The sequence below is a fragment of the Pseudophryne corroboree genome, chromosome 1 (genome assembly GCF_028390025.1).
Source record: "Pseudophryne corroboree isolate aPseCor3 chromosome 1, aPseCor3.hap2, whole genome shotgun sequence".
Classification (NCBI taxonomy): Eukaryota; Metazoa; Chordata; class Amphibia; order Anura; family Myobatrachidae; genus Pseudophryne; species Pseudophryne corroboree.
Window position 1 is genome coordinate 653441592 of NC_086444.1, and position 17847 is coordinate 653459438.

The following is a 17847-nucleotide window of genomic DNA, read 5'->3' on the forward strand; positions in this document are numbered from 1 at the left end:
ACAGACCAAAAAGGCTAAACAGTGCTGATTTACAGTTTATTAAGACTTATTGCTCCTATTACGATACTCATTTAAGAAACACATGCATACATTTGATTGTCGTAAGTGGAATCAGCCTTTCAGTTTCTCTGGAAGGCTTTTTCCACAGTTCCTTTGCTAAGACATGGGCATTTAAAACTCTGGAAAATAAATTAGGGCAATTATGTAAAACAAAACATACAAAAAAATTATATACTTTGATTCCAATTTAACAGCTAGTAGTTCTTGGTCTTGGAATGCTAGATGTTAAATTGGCATTGAAAGAATGGAGACAACTTTCAGAAAGAGCACTATGCCCCACCATTATCTACACAATTTATGCCTCCAGTATTTGCAGTTCGTGTAGAAGTTTAATCCTTTTAACAAGCCATGGGTTTTACTATGTACCCATTTTATTTATTGCTTCATTCCCACTTCTTAACTAGGATTCAAAAACATGACAAATGATGCTCTCTTGATCCTTTGAGCTGTTGGTGAAATAAGATTCACTGGTACCCTTGGGTGTTATAGATCTTTCTAAAACCTCTGTTCACACCTCTAAAACTCCTCCTCGAAACACCTGATACATACAAGTAGGCTATTAGGCTATTATCTATCAGTCATAGGCTTATACGGTTTATAAATCCAAGATTCTGAAAACCATGGAATTTATCACCAGAGCCTAGAATTTAGCCAGATTGCTAATGTTGGCCAGCTTCTTCTTCCAGTTCTTAACAAAATGTGTATTCACATTTGTTACTGATCTACGTTTTCTCTCTCCATCTTCTCTTATTGAGAGAAGCCTCACATCTTGGTCATGTCTCCCGATGTCAGCAGCTATCGAATATAAAAAAAGGCCAGCTCAGTACTCGCTGGTATCAGAGCAATAGGTATTTTGTAGTTTTCATAATTCATTTTTGAGTTTGGATTTGTCTGTTTGACATTTACTCTGGCTTGTCTGACTTAACGTTTGTTCATTGTGACCCTGACCTTCCACCTCCCTCTGATCATTTCTGTGATTATTTCTATACCCACTGCTCTGTCAACTGCTGCTGTCCAGTGGGGCAAACCAGGGGCAATGACCTGTATTTTATACAACCCTAAGTCCATGGGTTCTTCAGTACTTGGTGAGGATTGGTCACCCAGATATCCCAATGTCGGTTGCTAGGAGCTTAATGATTCCATAACCCTCCCACAACATATGGCCCTAGGTCTATTTCTATTGCACATATATATAAGCAGACAACACTGTAGTATATAAGAAATGTAGAAAAGGGTATAAGTCATTAGGGCGACCACACTTAGGTTGACAGTCATTAGGTCGGCAATTATTGGTTGACATGCATTAGATCGACATGGTCAATAGGTCGACATGTGCTAGGTCACCATGAGTTTTTTTTACTGTTTTTGGTTTTGTTTTTTTCGTAAAGTGACAGGGAACCCCAATTAGTGCAGTGTCCCCTCGCATGGCTCACTTCGCTCGCCATGCTTCGGGCAAGGTGACTCGCTGCGCTCGGCACAGGTTACCGTTCCCAATTGTAGTCCACGTGGATCATAAAGTATGAAAAATTAAAAAAAAAATGTGATAAAATCATGTCCATCTTTTTCCATGTCGACCTATTGACCATGTTGACCTAATGCATGTCGACCAACAGTGGTTGACCTAATGACTGTCGACCTAAGTGCTGTCGACCTAATGACCGTATCCCATAGAAAACATATAGTAGAAGTCAGTGAAAGATTGCAGTATAAGACTAGTGCAAGAATCCTATTCGCCTTTCATTTCTCAGGGACATTTTAAAACCTTAGCAACATATCTTTAGACGTAAAAACAAACAAATACTATAATGTCATGAGTCAATCTTTAGTTAGATAACAATAGCACTGCACCATAATAAATAGCTCAGTATTCTAAACAGATGTCTCTGATTTGACTGTTATTTCTTTATATTTCACTTAGTGGTGGATGGGGCACATGGAAACCTCTTTGGATGTGCGGAAGAGGACTCAGCGGTAGTACTGTTGGAATCCTTGGCTTGGGACGGATAGGTAATGGCAATATGTAATAAATTATTTCTAGAGGAGAATCTCCTAGGGCCAGAAAGCAAGCTGCCACAGATCAGGCCCAGAGAGAGTCCAGATGTGGTCAACAGGTCCAGATAGAGTCCAGATCTATTTGGTGTGCCCAGAGGGAGATCAGACATTCCCATGGTGTCCAGGGGAGTTAGAATTAATACAATTTACTGCAAGGAATCTTGATTTGTTCCAAGTGCCTTGCTAAAGTACTTAAATTCCTTCATCTAGCAAGGAGAGCCATTTGGGGAACCCATTCAGGCCTCTGAAACATACTTCAAATGCTTCTTCAAATTCCTAGTCATTATTGCAACTCTAATCATACGATTATTTGTGTTATCTGCATAAGGTGTGTTTTACATATGATCTAGATACTGGATATTCTATTTCTGAAGTTTGCATGCATTTATACAATATATATGTGCATTTGATTTGTGTGGTTATTATGTGTATTTGACTTTCATTCTACATTATTAATCACATGTTTATTCTTATTTTTTTATGTATAGTTCTGATATTTTATTCTGCCATATCTGCCATATGAGATCTGTTTTTTATTTTTATTTTAAAAGCACAGTTTATCATCAGGTTTTACTGATAAACTACTGGAAGTCAAACCAGTTTATCATATCTGCTCAAAATACCACAAGGATATTTACATTCATATCAAGAAAGATTGGACAAACAATGTAATTTCATGACAATCTTCAATAATAATCTTTAATATAATATAAAATATTCATTAATTATGATATATTACATGATAAAATACAATACTACACCTTTTTATTTGTCTTATATAGTGTATTGTGCAAATACCTACATGTGTGAGTGTGAGGGAGGGGATATGTTTGTGTGAGGGTATGTGTGGGGAGAGTTATAGGCGGGTCTCAGCATCCATCTTGCGTCACAAAATCTGTTGTTTTGTATGTGTGTGTGTGTGTGTGTATATATATATATATATATATATATATATATATATATATGTAGTATTAGTGTCATTGGCACCTTGGGGTTGTTATAACACCCTTATTTTTGTGACAGAATGACCTAATGTCAAATAAAATCATGTTTAGGAAAACAAACACTATGTTCCAATACACAAAATGTATTACAATTTATAAAAGATCATCTAATATGTATTGACTAACATTCAGTGGTGGTCCACATAAGGGCAGATGTACAAATATTTATTTTGCAAACTCCTCCTTCAAGGATTGTAAATTGGAGGTCAGATCACAACAAATTTGATAACCCAATGCATTTCGTCTCTCACAGAGACTTCATCAGGGGTACATCTTATTCGAGTAATTAGCCTCAAACAATCAATGTATTAATTTGCTCTGGGATATTAACATCGGTAAAAAGTGGATCATCCACTATGAGTACATAGCCAATAATGCCTGCCCAATCGGGAGGGATAAAAGTGTGGAAATTATGGAATCAAAAACCCACTGGAGATTCAGATAATTCACAACCTGATCAATCTTAAAAATTGGCATGTGATACTCAAATAATCAAAATCAGTAGTAGCTCTCAATGGTTTTGTACCAATGGTGTGCTGTGCTGTGTGTCCCAGTATCACATATGTGATTATGTATATTTTCCACAATGAATCAAGTCCTTTATAACATAATACATATAAATAGATAAGCTAAATAAACACAAATAACACAAAACACAATTTTATAGGAATTGTTAACTGTTAAATCAAATAAAATAAGTAACATACCATACTCATTTTATTCATTAAAATAGAAAAAATATTGCAATTAAATTGCACAAATAACGCACATATGCCCGTATGCCCTTATCTCATTAACATGACATGCATAAGGATAAATGAACCTCAATAAGTCACATATATTAGGTTAAGTTATAATAACTGAGGCTACAGATTAAATTAATTCAATACTCTAGCCTAGTGGTTCCCAAACTTTTTTGAATTATGTGTAGTGAGGGACAAGATTTGCTTGTTCTGTTTGTCCACATATTTTATGATTGACAGCCACCAGCACTGGTTTTGTCTATTACACTGACCATAGATAATTTGAATTGGCTCTGGACCAGCAATCCAAGGCACCCCCTGCAAGTGTCCCAAGGCACCCCAGGGTGCCACGGCACAGTTTGAGAACCACTGCTCTAGGCGTTGTAAGCATTATCTGATCACTAACCTTCATTGTGTGTAGTTGTACAACCATTTTTATTTTATTTTTTTTAATAGGTGAAGCCATAGTCAACCGTTTGAAACCATTTGGTGTCAAAAAATTCCTGTACAATGATGTTGCACCAAGACATGATTTAGCAGCAAAGATTTCAACTGAATTTGGTAAGAGGATGCTTAGAAAGCTAAAACACTGTGTTAGGGCCCTCATTCCGAGTTGTTCGCTCTGTAAAAATCTTCGCATCGCAGCGATTTTCCGCTTAATGCGCATGCGCAATGTCCGCACTGCGACTGCGCCAAGTAAATTTGCTATGCAGTTAGGAATTTTACTCATGGCTTTTTCATCGTTCTGGCGATCGTAATGTGATTGACAGGAAATGGGTGTTACTGGGCGGAAACAGGCCGTTTTATGGGCGTGTGGGAAAAAACGCTACCGTTTCCGGAAAAAACGCAGGAGTGGCCGGAGAAACGGAGGAGTGTCTGGACGAACGCTGGGTGTGTTTGTGACGTCAAACCAGGAACGACAAGCACTGAAATGATCGCTGATGCCGAGTAAGTCTGGAGCTACTCAGAAACTGCTACGAGGTGTGTAATCGCAATATTGCGAATACATCGTTCGCAATTTTAAGATGCTAAGATTCACTCCCAGTAGGCGGCGGCTTAGCATGAGCAAATCTGCTAAAATCCGCTTGCGAGCGAACAACTCGGAATGAGGGCCCAGGTTTCTTGTTGCCAGTATTTGTTAACCGAAGGGACATCAATTAAAAAATATTAGCATTCAAGTTTGAAATTGCTTCTATTCCATCTCACTGCAAGCCATTGTGCAGAGTTTTTCGGTAAGCTTAAACTACCCAAATATTTAGTAATACAGTTGGGAGAGCTAGTCATATTATGCCAAATTGTCTATTATCCCTTACAATTATTCAGTATCCCTGTACAGGTCATTAATGCAATGTAGTTATGAATGGAAGAAGTCTTTCTTATTATTTTGTAATGCCCTGTGAATATCAGTAGCAAGTGAATCCCTCTGCCATTATTCTGCAGTGTCCTTGTTGGAGCTGGCCAAGCAATGTGACTTCCTTCTAGTGTGCTGTGCACTAACACCTGAAACACAGGGTATCTGCAACAAACTGCTCTTCTCCAACATGAAAAACAGTGCTGTGTTCATTAATACCAGCAGGTAAGACAACTTGGAGAGTAAATGATAAAAAGGGAGCCAAATTCGTATTTAGAACAAAAGTCCTGTGATGTCCTAAATGATGCTTTGGGGTTTGATATTTACTGAGTTCTAACATTTCAGGTAAAGAGGAGTTAAGATGAGGAAATAAAAGTGAGAATAATTAAAAAATACAGTTACAGGCATATTCAATTAGCTTATTACATGGGCAGCGAAATTGAATTAGCAGGGATTGACCCCGTGCATGAATACCAGAGGGTGTATTTTTCCTTGTAGCTTCAAGAGCAATGTAGCCCATTTATTGTGTATTAACCACTGTAGTTACAGAATCTGATAGTTTGTTATAATATGTAATACATGTATTCACCACACAGAGGTGCGGTGGTAAACCAGGAAGACCTCTTCCAGGCCCTTGTAACTAAACAGATTGCAGCTGCCGGTCTTGATGTAACAGTTCCAGAACCACTTCCTACAGATCATCCCCTTTTCAAACTGAAAAACTGTGGTAAGTTTTATCAAACCAAAATAAATGTCATATTTCAAACCCTAACTACGTTTCAAACTTTCTTTCTTATGTTTCAACTAAAAGGGCTCATTGCACATTTTACTGTTTTGATAGTGAGGTGAGAAGTAATCATCATACAGTACATTAAAGGGGTCATTCTGAGTTGATCGCTCACTAGCTACTATTAGCAGCCGTGCAAACGCATAGTCGCCACCCACGGGGGAGTGTATTTTCGCTTTGCAAGTGTGCGATCGCATATGCAGCCGAGTGGTACAAAATTTTTTTGTGCAAAACAAGACCAGCCCTGTAGTTACTTATTCTGTGCGATTATTCCAGCGACGGAGGTCCCGGAATTAACGTCAGATACCCGCCCTGCAAATGCCTGGTCACACCTGCGTTTTTCCTACCACTGCCAGAAAACGGTCAGTTGACACCCATAAATGCCCTCTTCCTGTCAATCTCCTTGCGATCGGCTGTGCGAATGGATTAGTCGCTAGAAGTATTGCACAGCAACAATGCTGTTTGTATCCGTATGACGTGCGTGCGCATTGCAGTGCATACGCAGTTTTGCAATTTTTTACCTGATCGCTGTGCTGCGAAAATCGGCAGCGTGCAATCAACTCAGAATGACCCCCATATGTGTTGACTGATGGGCAGTGATAAAATCTGCAAAACTTTAAAATATGATGATCACAAAGTCACGACCTTTTAAGCTGGACCTGTTTATTATTCCTTGTGTATTATCAAATGCATCTTACCACTTCTCTCACTGTGTATGCTAGGCTGTGTGGCAACACTATATTTATGAGGGTGCGTGCCAAGGTTGGCCGAGCACAGTGAGGGCTCATTCAGACTGTACTTGCAGATGCCTGACCCTTGATAATAATGAACAGCAGCCACCTGTTTGGCTCAGTGGGGTAAATATACCAATGTGGGAGTTTTTTTTTTAGAACTGGTGATGTTGCCCATAGCAACCAATCAGTTTCTAGTTATTATCTTCTAGAAACAGCTAGATAAAAGTAGAATCTGATCCGTTGCTACAGGCAACATCACCAGTTCTAAAAAAAACTCCCACCTTATTAAATTTACCCCAGTGTGTTTTGATCCCTAACACTGACACCATTACATACTTAGCTATTCTTTGGGATCATCCACAAGGCTCTTGTATCTCTTGTGACTCTCCCAGATGCCCAGAAAAGTAGGCAAGTCTCCCAAATGCAATGTTGCCGATTAACAGTCTCTCTGGTTTCGATATATAGCTTGTAGCAAAGTAAGATGTTATAAGTGTAGCAACTTCAATAGAATCACAGTTTAATAAGCTGGCATTAATTGTTAGCATTAGGGGTCATTTGCGCTCGTCATGCTGTCGGTATGCCGGCGGTCAGGATTCCGGCACCGGTATGCGGGTCGCCGGGAGCCCTACTACACCCGGTTCTACACTATTTGTCAGTAGCTGCAAGAGAAGAGTAAGATTGCACTATAATGATACTGACCTTTCTGGTGTAGGTGGTTACGTTTTGATTGTAATTACTTCTTCAGCTACTTTGTCTGTCTGACTCTGTAAGTTCATATTTTTCTTTTCCAGTCATTCTTCCTCACATTGCCAGTGCTACTGTTGAAACTCGGAATGCTATGGCTGCCCTTGCAGCAAATAATCTGTTGGCGGGATTGAAAGGACATCCAATGCCCAAAGAAGTGCCACTGAGCTAGTATGGAAACCAACAATGGGCTCTTCATCCACTAAATCCAGCTGCAGAGCACTGTGCAAACTGAAATACAGAAATTACTTTTGTATATGTGTGTTTTATATGATGAACCAATATGTAACCATGTTGTTGTTGGTTGTACCACCTTGTTTAGAGCATAAAAGGGACAGGGAAATTGGGATGTGCTCTGCACTAGCTTAATCAAATGGCAATGTTAACTTCCAAAAAAGGCCCCAATTAATATCCTTTAATAAGACAATCAATGTTTACTGGATTTTGGGGGTGCACCCTGAGACAATAAAACCATACAGAAGAAAAAGGAGAGCAAAGAATGTCTCTTTGTTGGCGCACGTAGAATAATTTTTAAAATTTAACTTTTAATAAATTCATTAAAATTGTTCCAAAAAGACGAAGTTTTGACAATACAATACAACAAATACTAACTGTGAGTGAAATAACTGAATAAAGTGAATTTCTTAAAACCAAAAAGCTCGCTACCTGTGTCTTATATTATATTAATTCTGCTTAATTGGTTTAGTAAAACACTTACGGATCTAATTATTCTAGTGTAGTTAATCTGTGAGATTATAATCAATCCATAAATTAGGTATCTATGACAATGTCCAATATGTTCCTAAAGGATTACTGTATTACGGTAAGTGTGATGTAAAAGCCAATATGATCACTCATATAATGGCATTGATTGGTTACAGTAACTGTGTATTATCTTTATTATCAGTAGCTATATCAAATAGCAGTATATAATTGTAGCAGGAACCCTTAGGAATCAATGTTTTCAGCAGATACCTGTGTTATTATTACTGACAGGAGAACACGGTGGAATATGTAGTTATGACTGAGTAACTCGAAAATAATTGCTCTTAATAGTAAACTATATCATCCACTGCTACATACAATGTGACTATAATAAGAAGAAATCATCACCAAATGGTGTAGTGCATTAATATAAGCATGCCCTGTTAGCAATATATTGCAGCAACATTAAATACAACTCTGGTGAATATTATCACTGACAATTATTATATTCTTATAGCATTTCTCTAGGTATTATATAGTTGTAATAGTTGTATGTTGCCTTTGTTGTTAATAGCTCTGCCAAACAAAGGTGTATGATTGTAGCTGAATCGTTTGAAAGCAGATACTTTCTTATAAATAACTGTTTTTATTGCTGATAGCTCAACACAGTAAGGACATGCCTCCCACACTTGTAATTTCTTATATAATAGCTTTGCATAGAAACAGTAATTATGTGTTTTAATAGTTTGATAGACACATTAAATTAATGTATTAATATATACAATAGGTGGTTTCCTCATAGATTGCCAAAGAAACTATCTATATGAATCTTGTAATGAATCCATAATTCTATCTAGCCTGTTTCATTATTAGCAATTGTATCAAATAAAGATATGTAGTGATACTTAGATCACTTAAAGATAAATGCTTGCAGTGAGTAACTGTTTCATCACTGACAGCTAGATATCACATGAATGTACAGCCGTAGCTTAACTTGGAAGTAAATGTTTTAAACAAGAGCCTGTGTAGACTGCTGTTGCATACAGTGAGACTATTAGATAAAATAATAACACCAGTTGGTGCTTAAGAGTAAATGTTTTTTTTTTTTTTTTAACAAGAACCTGTCTCAGCTGCTGTTGCATACAGTGTGACTATTGAAATAGGATAATACCAGATGGTGTGGTGTATTAATATAAACACATCCTATTGGTAATATTCCACAGCAACATTGAGTATAACACTATTAAGTATTGCAGCTAACATAGATTGGCTTGATAGCAAGTGCTTTTAGCAGTGTACTGTGTCATTCACTCATTTAAATACAATGTAACAAAAAAGATTATTTCAATAAATGAAATCACCAAGTGGTGTGATATATAGCACTAGTAAACACTGCAGCTATCAATCATTATATTTTATAACACTTTTACTAGCAGCTAAACGTCATGTGGCAGTGTAACTGTAACTATCTTAAAAGTAGATGTTGTAGCAGGAAACTGTATCAGCTTTTATTGCATACAATGTAGCTATTGAAATAGAGTAAGGACACCAGGTGGTGTAGTATGTTATCATAAACACATCCTGTCAGCAGTGTTCTGCAGTAGCATTGGATATAGCACCAACAAATACTGCAGCTATTACGTTATAATGTTCTAAGGCATTCTTCAAACACAAGGCACGAACTGATAACGTAGAGCCCCTAATTCAAACCACATTAAATTAGTGTATCAGTATATTCATTAGGTAGCTCTTACATGGATTGACACAGAAACTGCCTGTTATTATATTATATTAAGTCCGTAAGTGTCAGAGTATTGATCTATTACATGCAAATCATTAAGTTAGACAAGTCAGGTAGCGGCCATAACACCGCCGACACGTGTTTCGTCTTTTTAAAAAACTTTTTCTAGGCTAATCCGATTGCTTGTACTGGTTACCCTATATCAGAGGTTCCCAAACTGTGTGCCGTGGCTCCCTGGGGTGCCTCGGGACACTTGCAGGGGTGCCCTGGGTTGGTGGTCCAGTACCAATTCAAATTATTCATGGTCAGTATAATAGGCAAAACCAGTGCTGGTGGCTGCCAGTCATAAAATATGTGGCCAAACAGAAGCAAATCTTGTCCCTCACCACGCAACTGACCCTAAGGATGACATATAAACGCGATCTACTTAATGTAATATTTCTTTCTAAATTTCTCAATAAGAAATTTTTGGCCTAGGGGTGCCGTGAAAAAAGTTCTGATATTCTAGGGCGCCGTGATTCAAAAAAGTTTGGAAACCACTGCCCTATATTGATAACCAGTGGCCAATCCGGAGTTTGCTACAGGCTCATGTGTTCCCCCTGACCAATCGCGCTGCTCCCATAGTAAGTACGGGAGAAGCGCTCGTAACTCCCCTCTCTGAGCTGGTGAGAATACGTCATGCCAATCACGTGATCGTCACCTTCAGCCGTGTCGTTCAAGTAGTAACCATAGGAGAGGCGCTGAATCCACAGCATTCCTTGTCACGCCGATCACGTGCCTTACTCAGACAGTGTCAGTCCTTCTCATTCTAAATGTAGGGAAATTATCACATGTGGACCCTTGGCCAATAAACTGTTTGCTATGTTAAATATAAGTATGCAAACAGTTGCTCCATAAATATCTTGTATTGTTTTCACTCTCCTACAGCAGATACAGTATTGATTATATTGCACTATTATGCAAGCATGAATTATTACAGAAGGTATATATATTCCCTTAGATCAATTAATATCATAAACCTTAACTAATCAACAAAGGCAACATACAACTATTACAACTATATAATACCTAGAGAAATGCTATAAGAATATAATAATTGTCAGTGATAATATTCACCAGAGTTGTATTTAATGTTGCTGCAATATATTGCTAACAGGGCATGCTTATATTAATGCACTACACCATTTGGTGATAATTTCTTCTTATTATAGTCACATTGTATGTAGCAGTGGATGATATAGTTTACTATTAAGAGCAATTATTTTCGAGCTAGTCATAATTACATATTCCACCGTGTTCTCCTGTCAGTAATAATAACACAGGTATCTGCTGAAAACATTGATTCCTAAGGGTTCCTGCTACAATTATATACTGCTATTTGATATAGCTACTGATAATAAAGATAATACACAGTTACTGTAACCAATCAATGCCATTATATGAGTGATCATATTGGCTTTTACATCACACTTACCGTAATACAGTAATCCTTTAGGAACATATTGGACATTGTCATAGATACCTAATTTATGGATTGATTATAATCTCACAGATTAACTACACTAGAATAATTAGATCCGTAAGTGTTTTACTAAACCAATTAAGCAGAATTAATATAATATAAGACACAGGTAGCGAGCTTTTTGGTTTTAAGAAATTCACTTTATTCAGTTATTTCACTCACAGTTAGTATTTGTTGTATTGTATTGTCAAAACTTCGTCTTTTTGGAACAATTTTAATGAATTTATTAAAAGTTAAATTTTAAAAATTATTCTACGTGCGCCAACAAAGAGACATTCTTTGCTCTCCTTTTTCTTCTGTTGGTTGTACCACCCAAAGTTACCTCTAGGCTGAGTTTATTATTATGATTGCTCCTTTTTGTGGGAGTTCCATTTGGGAATCTGCTGATCAGTGCAACCTTACAAAATGAATATTTCCTAAAAAGCACTTTTTTCTCTAATACTTGATTGCTTAGTTTAGGGGAACCTGTATTCCTTCTGCTTTAATTATGTAGATTATTCTTTACATAAAGTGGTTCACTGAATTGCCTATTAAAAGGAAAAAAACATTATATAAAATGACTGATGCCAATTTAATTTAAGGGTCAAAATACAAGACTGATTTTAAACAACTAACAGGCTAATATGTTTTGCTCCCCCCAAAAAAATTTTTTTTTAATCAAATTCGGTAAATAATAACTATCATAAAACAAAATTTCAAAATCAAGTTTAAATAGCTATTCTTTGCATAATAATGTGATAATAAAAAAAAATAGTTTTATAGTTTAAAAAAGCAAATAAAAATGTAAAAATAAAAACCGGTACGGTGTAAGGGGAGGTGGGTGATCTATGGGACGGGCGGGGAGGTGGTAGTACGGAGAGTAGCAGGGTTGGATTGGGAAGGAGTGGAGGTGTGTGTGTGTGTGTGTGTGTGTGTGTGTGGGGGGGGGGATATGAGCGGGATGAGCATGTGCAGTTATCAAAGCAAGGTCATTGCAGCAAAAAGAGGGGGTTGGGTCAGAAAAAGTTGGGCAGGGTGCACATATACATATGTTGTCTGCTTTTCATTTTCTAACTGTAAGTTATCAGAAAAATGGGGGCAGAGCCACAGTTGCTGTGCTCCTAGTGCAGCCAGCTGCACTCTGCACTGAAGCCTGCAGGATGGATGCAGCCATACTGCCCAATCACTTCTGGCCACAGTAATCAGGATAGATAGAGGAGGAGAGAGTGCAGAGCTGCAGCCACAATGAACTCATGCCGGCGGGAGGGGCTGGTCATATCAGATATAACCATGTCAGGGAAAGCCCAGTCTGGTGTGGTCGCATCTGATGCGACCATGCCAGGCAAGTGGTTAAGCCTGGCATGGTCGCATCATTCTGACAATGGCCTACCATCCATTCACAATTTCAGTCAAACAAGATTGCGTAAGTAATAATAGCACAAAACATTGACCTTCAGACCAAATACATAAAAGCTCCTCTATACGGACAGTTGGGAAATATCTGACAGTGCATGTTTTTCAGATCGCCTTTAAAATCACAAGACACATAATTAACTACACACGTGGAGCTTTTAAAATGTGTTAGTCAATAACTGACACACCTTTTGCTCCTGCTAGATGATATGAAAAACATGTATGAGAAATGGATTTGAGAAACACTGGATTAACATAACTTTATTATTTTTCCATCCAATAGGTGGTCATTGCTGTACACATGGGTGAATTATACCCAATAAGAAGCTCACACTCCATGCCCTTCCTCTGCCAGTCCTGAAAATGTCGCATTACAATGCTTTATTTGTTGTCACAGGAAGGAGCGGGGTCTCCTTTTTAGGGGTAAATCCTTTGATTTGCAGCAATGCCTCCCAATTGAAAGTAATGGACATAAGAATAAACTTAATCAATAACCAGTAATTTTAACGTATGTGTAGAAAGCCAAGACTGTATGACACGGAGGATGTCAGTGTTACACTGGGAGTTATGATGACACATCCAAACGGGTGTCCGGTATGCTGGTCGTCGGGAGCCCGGCCGCCGGCAAACAGAAAATGACCCGGCATGCGGGGCATCCTTGCCCTGTGCTTGGCGGCCCCCTGCATGCTAGAGAACATAGTTGTAGTTTTGCTCATTTCTCAGAAAACTACAACCAGGCTCGGACTGGCGCCCACCCTTTCACTTATACATTATGAATATGTTACATTATATTGCACAGGACTATGGTGTATTTTCTACAGTGCATTGCTGTTATTAATCTGGTACATTATCATGCATGCACTAGCAGTATTTACTATATATATTATTCATCAAGGGGCCCAAACCGTGCACTAATGGTTTGCCAAGCCTCTAAGAATGGGCCCCTACCACAGCATTTCCCCAGTGGGCCCTTCATGCCCCAGTCTGACACTGACTACAACTCATGCTGAATTAGGCTCTCAGTAGGTAGATCCCACTATTCTGGTGCCATAGCTAACTACAACAAGTGTTAGACATACACATAGTACAACATTACATATTCAGTCTACATTAGGCACATAGCACAGACATTCACATCACAGGAAGTGTGATGGTGTCACATCACAGGAAGTTCATTTATTTTTTCTCTGTGCCGTGGTAGCCATCTTAGTTGCATGTCTCGGTTCTCCAGCCATAGTAACTGTCAGACCTCCCAACCTTCCCAATTCTGGATTTACCATGCACAGAAACAATATAGCCCACCCAAATCTAATTTTCTCTGCACATTTACATCTGTCCCACCTGCAGTGCACATGATTTTGCCCTTTAGTGTGCCTTTTTGGTTTTCTAACAAATAATCCCCAGAATAATTAGTTGGTGCTCCGCACTGAAAATAAACCAGTCCAAATCTTTATCATTATTTGTGTAACACATGTCCACAAAAACTTCCACAAATGAATTACCATTTTATATATATATATATATATATATATATATATATATATATATATATAAACCAAGAACATATTGGGGACATGATTACAGTGGCAGTGGCATTTAGCATTATTTGTTGTATTACATCGTGAAGGACACCAGATGGCGCTGTCGACTCATCTTCGTTTTGTCAGACATGGAAGCGAAATGCAATTGACCTACAAGGATAATTACCTCCTCCGTGCTGCTGCTGCAGCTCCTCCTCCTCCTGGTTCTCTCTTCCGTCTGAAAGCTGCAGGGCAGGCATTGCAATGAGAGCTGCACAGACGGCAATGAGGGTGTTTGTGAGTAGACGGCTCCCACCAGAGGGGCAGATACTCTTATCCCAAGCTGAAAAGTGAGTTTTCTTTTCATGATCGTAGCCGTTGCAGCCTGGGCACTTATGCATTGTTCTTCGTCTATGAATATATATATATATATATATATATATATATATATATATATATAATGTAGCGTTTGTAGCTGTGTATTATGATCTTTGTATGATTAACTAATATTCTAGCAGGGTATATGGCAGTGGAATGTGTATATCTATAATGGTGTATATCAGTCTGTATAGCTAGCATTTTTCTAAATAAACTTAAGGAATCAATTAAGTTCCAGAGCAAGTCTCAGTGATTTTTCCTAAAAATACAGATTTTAGGAAAAATACTTGCTCCAGAGGTGCAGTCTTGCAATTGAATAGCAAAATCCTGTGTTAGATATTTTTTTTTATCGCCGCAGCCGCTGTCCAGGGAGCCGGTCCGCGCTGCTTCAAGGAGGCTGCTGGGCCCCGGGTCCTTCTCTGCTGTGACCCCCGGTGCTGTAAAGTGCGCTGCCGTTTTCACCTGGGTCACATTGCAGCATATGGGGGACCCGGCGCCCAGCAGCGCTCACCGGAGCAGCGGACACCGGCTCCCTGGACAGGTATGTTTTTTTTTATTTTTTTATTTTTACACTGTGATCAGCTTGTGTGTCCATCGGACACACATAGCTGATCACTGGAGCCGGGTCCCACACAGCTTTCTCTGCCAGGGGTAGAGAAAGCTGGGCAAAAGGGTGCTTATCGCAGTGCTGCCCTGTAAACTCGCCAGCCGGAGCTGGCGAGATTATCACAGGGGACACTGCAGTATTTTTTGAGATTTTTGCAAATCTGGTCATATCGCATTTCCCATTATAAGTATGGGGAATGCGATGTGGGTTACAAAAAAAAGTAAATTAAAGGGTTTGGAGCAGTTTTTCACGAAAACTGCTCCAAATGTCTTTAATACATTCAGGTGATACTAAAATAATGTGAAAACACCCTTTTTCACAATATTTTAGTAAAAATAATGTTAATAAATAGGCCCCTAAACCCCTTAATCATTGTGTCACCCACTGCCATAGGGAAGATCAGGCTGGGCAGCAGATGCCTGAAACCCAGGGCACACAAAGTTATCACCACTCTTCCCAGAGGTTACCAATCACATGCTGAATAGTACTGAGATTATTACTGACCCCACCAATCTTGGACTGTATCAAGGCATGTATATTTCCCTTTGCAAATCAAAGTGAATCTGAAATTCCGTATTGCTATGATACAACATTGCAAAAATTGCCATTATTCATTGATTTTTCGCCAAGTTTCATCAATGCTGCAGAGAACAGTGGTTCTGTTCTGCCCAAAGTCATGACTCAATTCCACTTTTACTGCCCTTTTTCCTTACACTGTCTTCATAACGCTCCATAATGATGCTTAATCTTCTTGGTCAGCTCTGCTGCACTGAGGGATCTTCGCAAACATAAAACTGAATATATTCTGCATTGTCACAAATCCAGAGACTGTTTGTACCGATTTTTGACTCTCCAAATTAACATTGGAAAGTATAGGAAAGGGGGCGTGGCTTTTACCCATAGTCACGCTCCCTTTCCTAATTTGTACCGGTTTTCATGTGTAAAATGTTGGAGGGTATGATGGTGCATTCTGTCAGCATATTAGTATCATTGCGAAATATGGCACCAGCAACAAGTAAATGGAGCCATTAGTTGGTATAGATCATTTGCTAGCTCCCCTTCTTGTGAAATATATGTATGTTAATCCAGCTGGAGTGTTGATATGTGTCCTTTCTAGCTTGTCTGTCCAGCAGTGGGATTCGGATGACCCGATACCTAGAGCGGAGCTGCTGAAAGGGGTGACTGGAGTACATGGTTTGTTTTGTCTCTTATCAGAGAAGATAGACCAAGAGCTCCTGGACACAGCTGGTAAGCAACATTTGTTCTGCTTGCACTAGAACAGTGGCTGTTTCGGGAAGATATTACTGTAACTTTAATCACAGGACACTGTTAGGTAGTATTGTATTCATTCATCTTCTGTAGTCAGACTTTATAGCCAATAGAATGCAGAGCAAAAACATTGACCTGTATTTCTTTTAAATCAAAATGTGAGTATTATTTAATTCTGATTTCCAGGGCCAAACCTCAAGGTTATTAGTACATTCTCAGTAGGTTTTGACCACCTAGCAATTGATGAAATAAAAAAGCGGTACGTATATCTGCAAACAATTATGTTTTCACATATCTTCATTGAGATTACTGTTTGTACCAGTTTCTGATTACATTTTCACTTTTTTGTGGGTCCTGTACCTGAAAACAATGGGATTTGTACTCTGTCTTGTGCAGTAAAATCAGGGTAGGCTACACCCCGGATGTTCTAACAGATGCAACAGCAGAACTGAGCGTAGCACTACTGTTAGCTACCAGCCGCCGCCTCCCGGAAGCTGTACAAGAAGTTAAAAGGTGAGTGATTGATAGCGAACATCATGGGAATGTTTGAGATGCCACCAACAGTATTTCCCAATATCGCTCCTGGCTCCGTGATCTCCACAATGATACACTTGTAAAGTAATAGTGTCCACAGAAATTACAAAACAAACGCTGTAAAGTAGGAGAAATATAAATGTGTGTATTAACATAGGTGATCTAAAAATGTGTTGCACTTTTCATTATCTCTGGGACTTATGCTGGGTACACACTAGACATATTGTGAACAACGTGTCCGTTTCCGATGGATCGGAACGACACATTGTTTTAATCATCCAATGCGTACGCACTATGTTGCTGACTACGCGCACTCCCGTGCGTCGTCTGCGACATTCTACATCGGGCATGCATGCAGGTCCAAAGGGTAACCAAGTGCATCATGGCCCTGCTCTGCCCCTCGCCGTAACTGCAGACACCGGCCAGTGTGTATGCCTGTGCCGATGCCAGTATTACTGCTGGTAACTCATGACACTTGCTGTGCCCCCTATACTCTGTGCACACGGCCTACAGCAGCTGGTACACCACTTTTTTTATTTTTTTATTTTAGGTAATTTCTCTGTTAGACCAAAACAAACTGATACTGTATGGTACATATAGTACCTTTTGTACTACTGTCATTGGTAGCTTACCAGTATATGCATGTAATTGTATATTCTTCACATAAATCTCTTATGTCAATAGTTGTTTTTTTTTTTATTGAA

At 38.8% G+C, this 17847-nt stretch overlaps 2 protein-coding genes across 3 annotated transcripts in view; both read left to right on the top strand.

Annotated features, from left to right (window-relative positions):
• LOC134931900 (glyoxylate reductase/hydroxypyruvate reductase-like) overlaps positions 1-7731 on the top strand; it is a 110609-nt gene extending 102878 nt beyond the window's left edge. Inside the window, exons 5-9 of the mRNA XM_063925789.1 lie at positions 1979-2067; positions 4316-4420; positions 5300-5435; positions 5807-5937; positions 7523-7731. Of these exons, the coding sequence (XP_063781859.1) occupies positions 1979-2067; positions 4316-4420; positions 5300-5435; positions 5807-5937; positions 7523-7647 (586 nt within the window). The 3' untranslated portion in view covers positions 7648-7731. The remainder of the gene's footprint in view (positions 1-1978; positions 2068-4315; positions 4421-5299; positions 5436-5806; positions 5938-7522) is intronic.
• A 6723-nt stretch (positions 7732-14454) lies between these two features.
• Positions 14455-17847, top strand: part of GRHPR (glyoxylate and hydroxypyruvate reductase) — a 40932-nt gene continuing 37539 nt past the window's right edge. Inside the window, exons 1-4 of one of the 2 annotated variants that reach the window (XR_010175765.1) lie at positions 14455-14705; positions 16458-16588; positions 16796-16868; positions 17006-17122. Coding sequence is in view for 1 of the 2 variants with exons in the window: in XM_063914656.1 (XP_063770726.1) it covers positions 14620-14705; positions 16458-16588; positions 16796-16868; positions 17006-17122 (407 nt within the window). In the remaining variant the exon portion in view is untranslated. The remainder of the gene's footprint in view (positions 14706-16457; positions 16589-16795; positions 16869-17005; positions 17123-17847) is intronic. The other variant, XM_063914656.1, reaches the window with a different exon arrangement.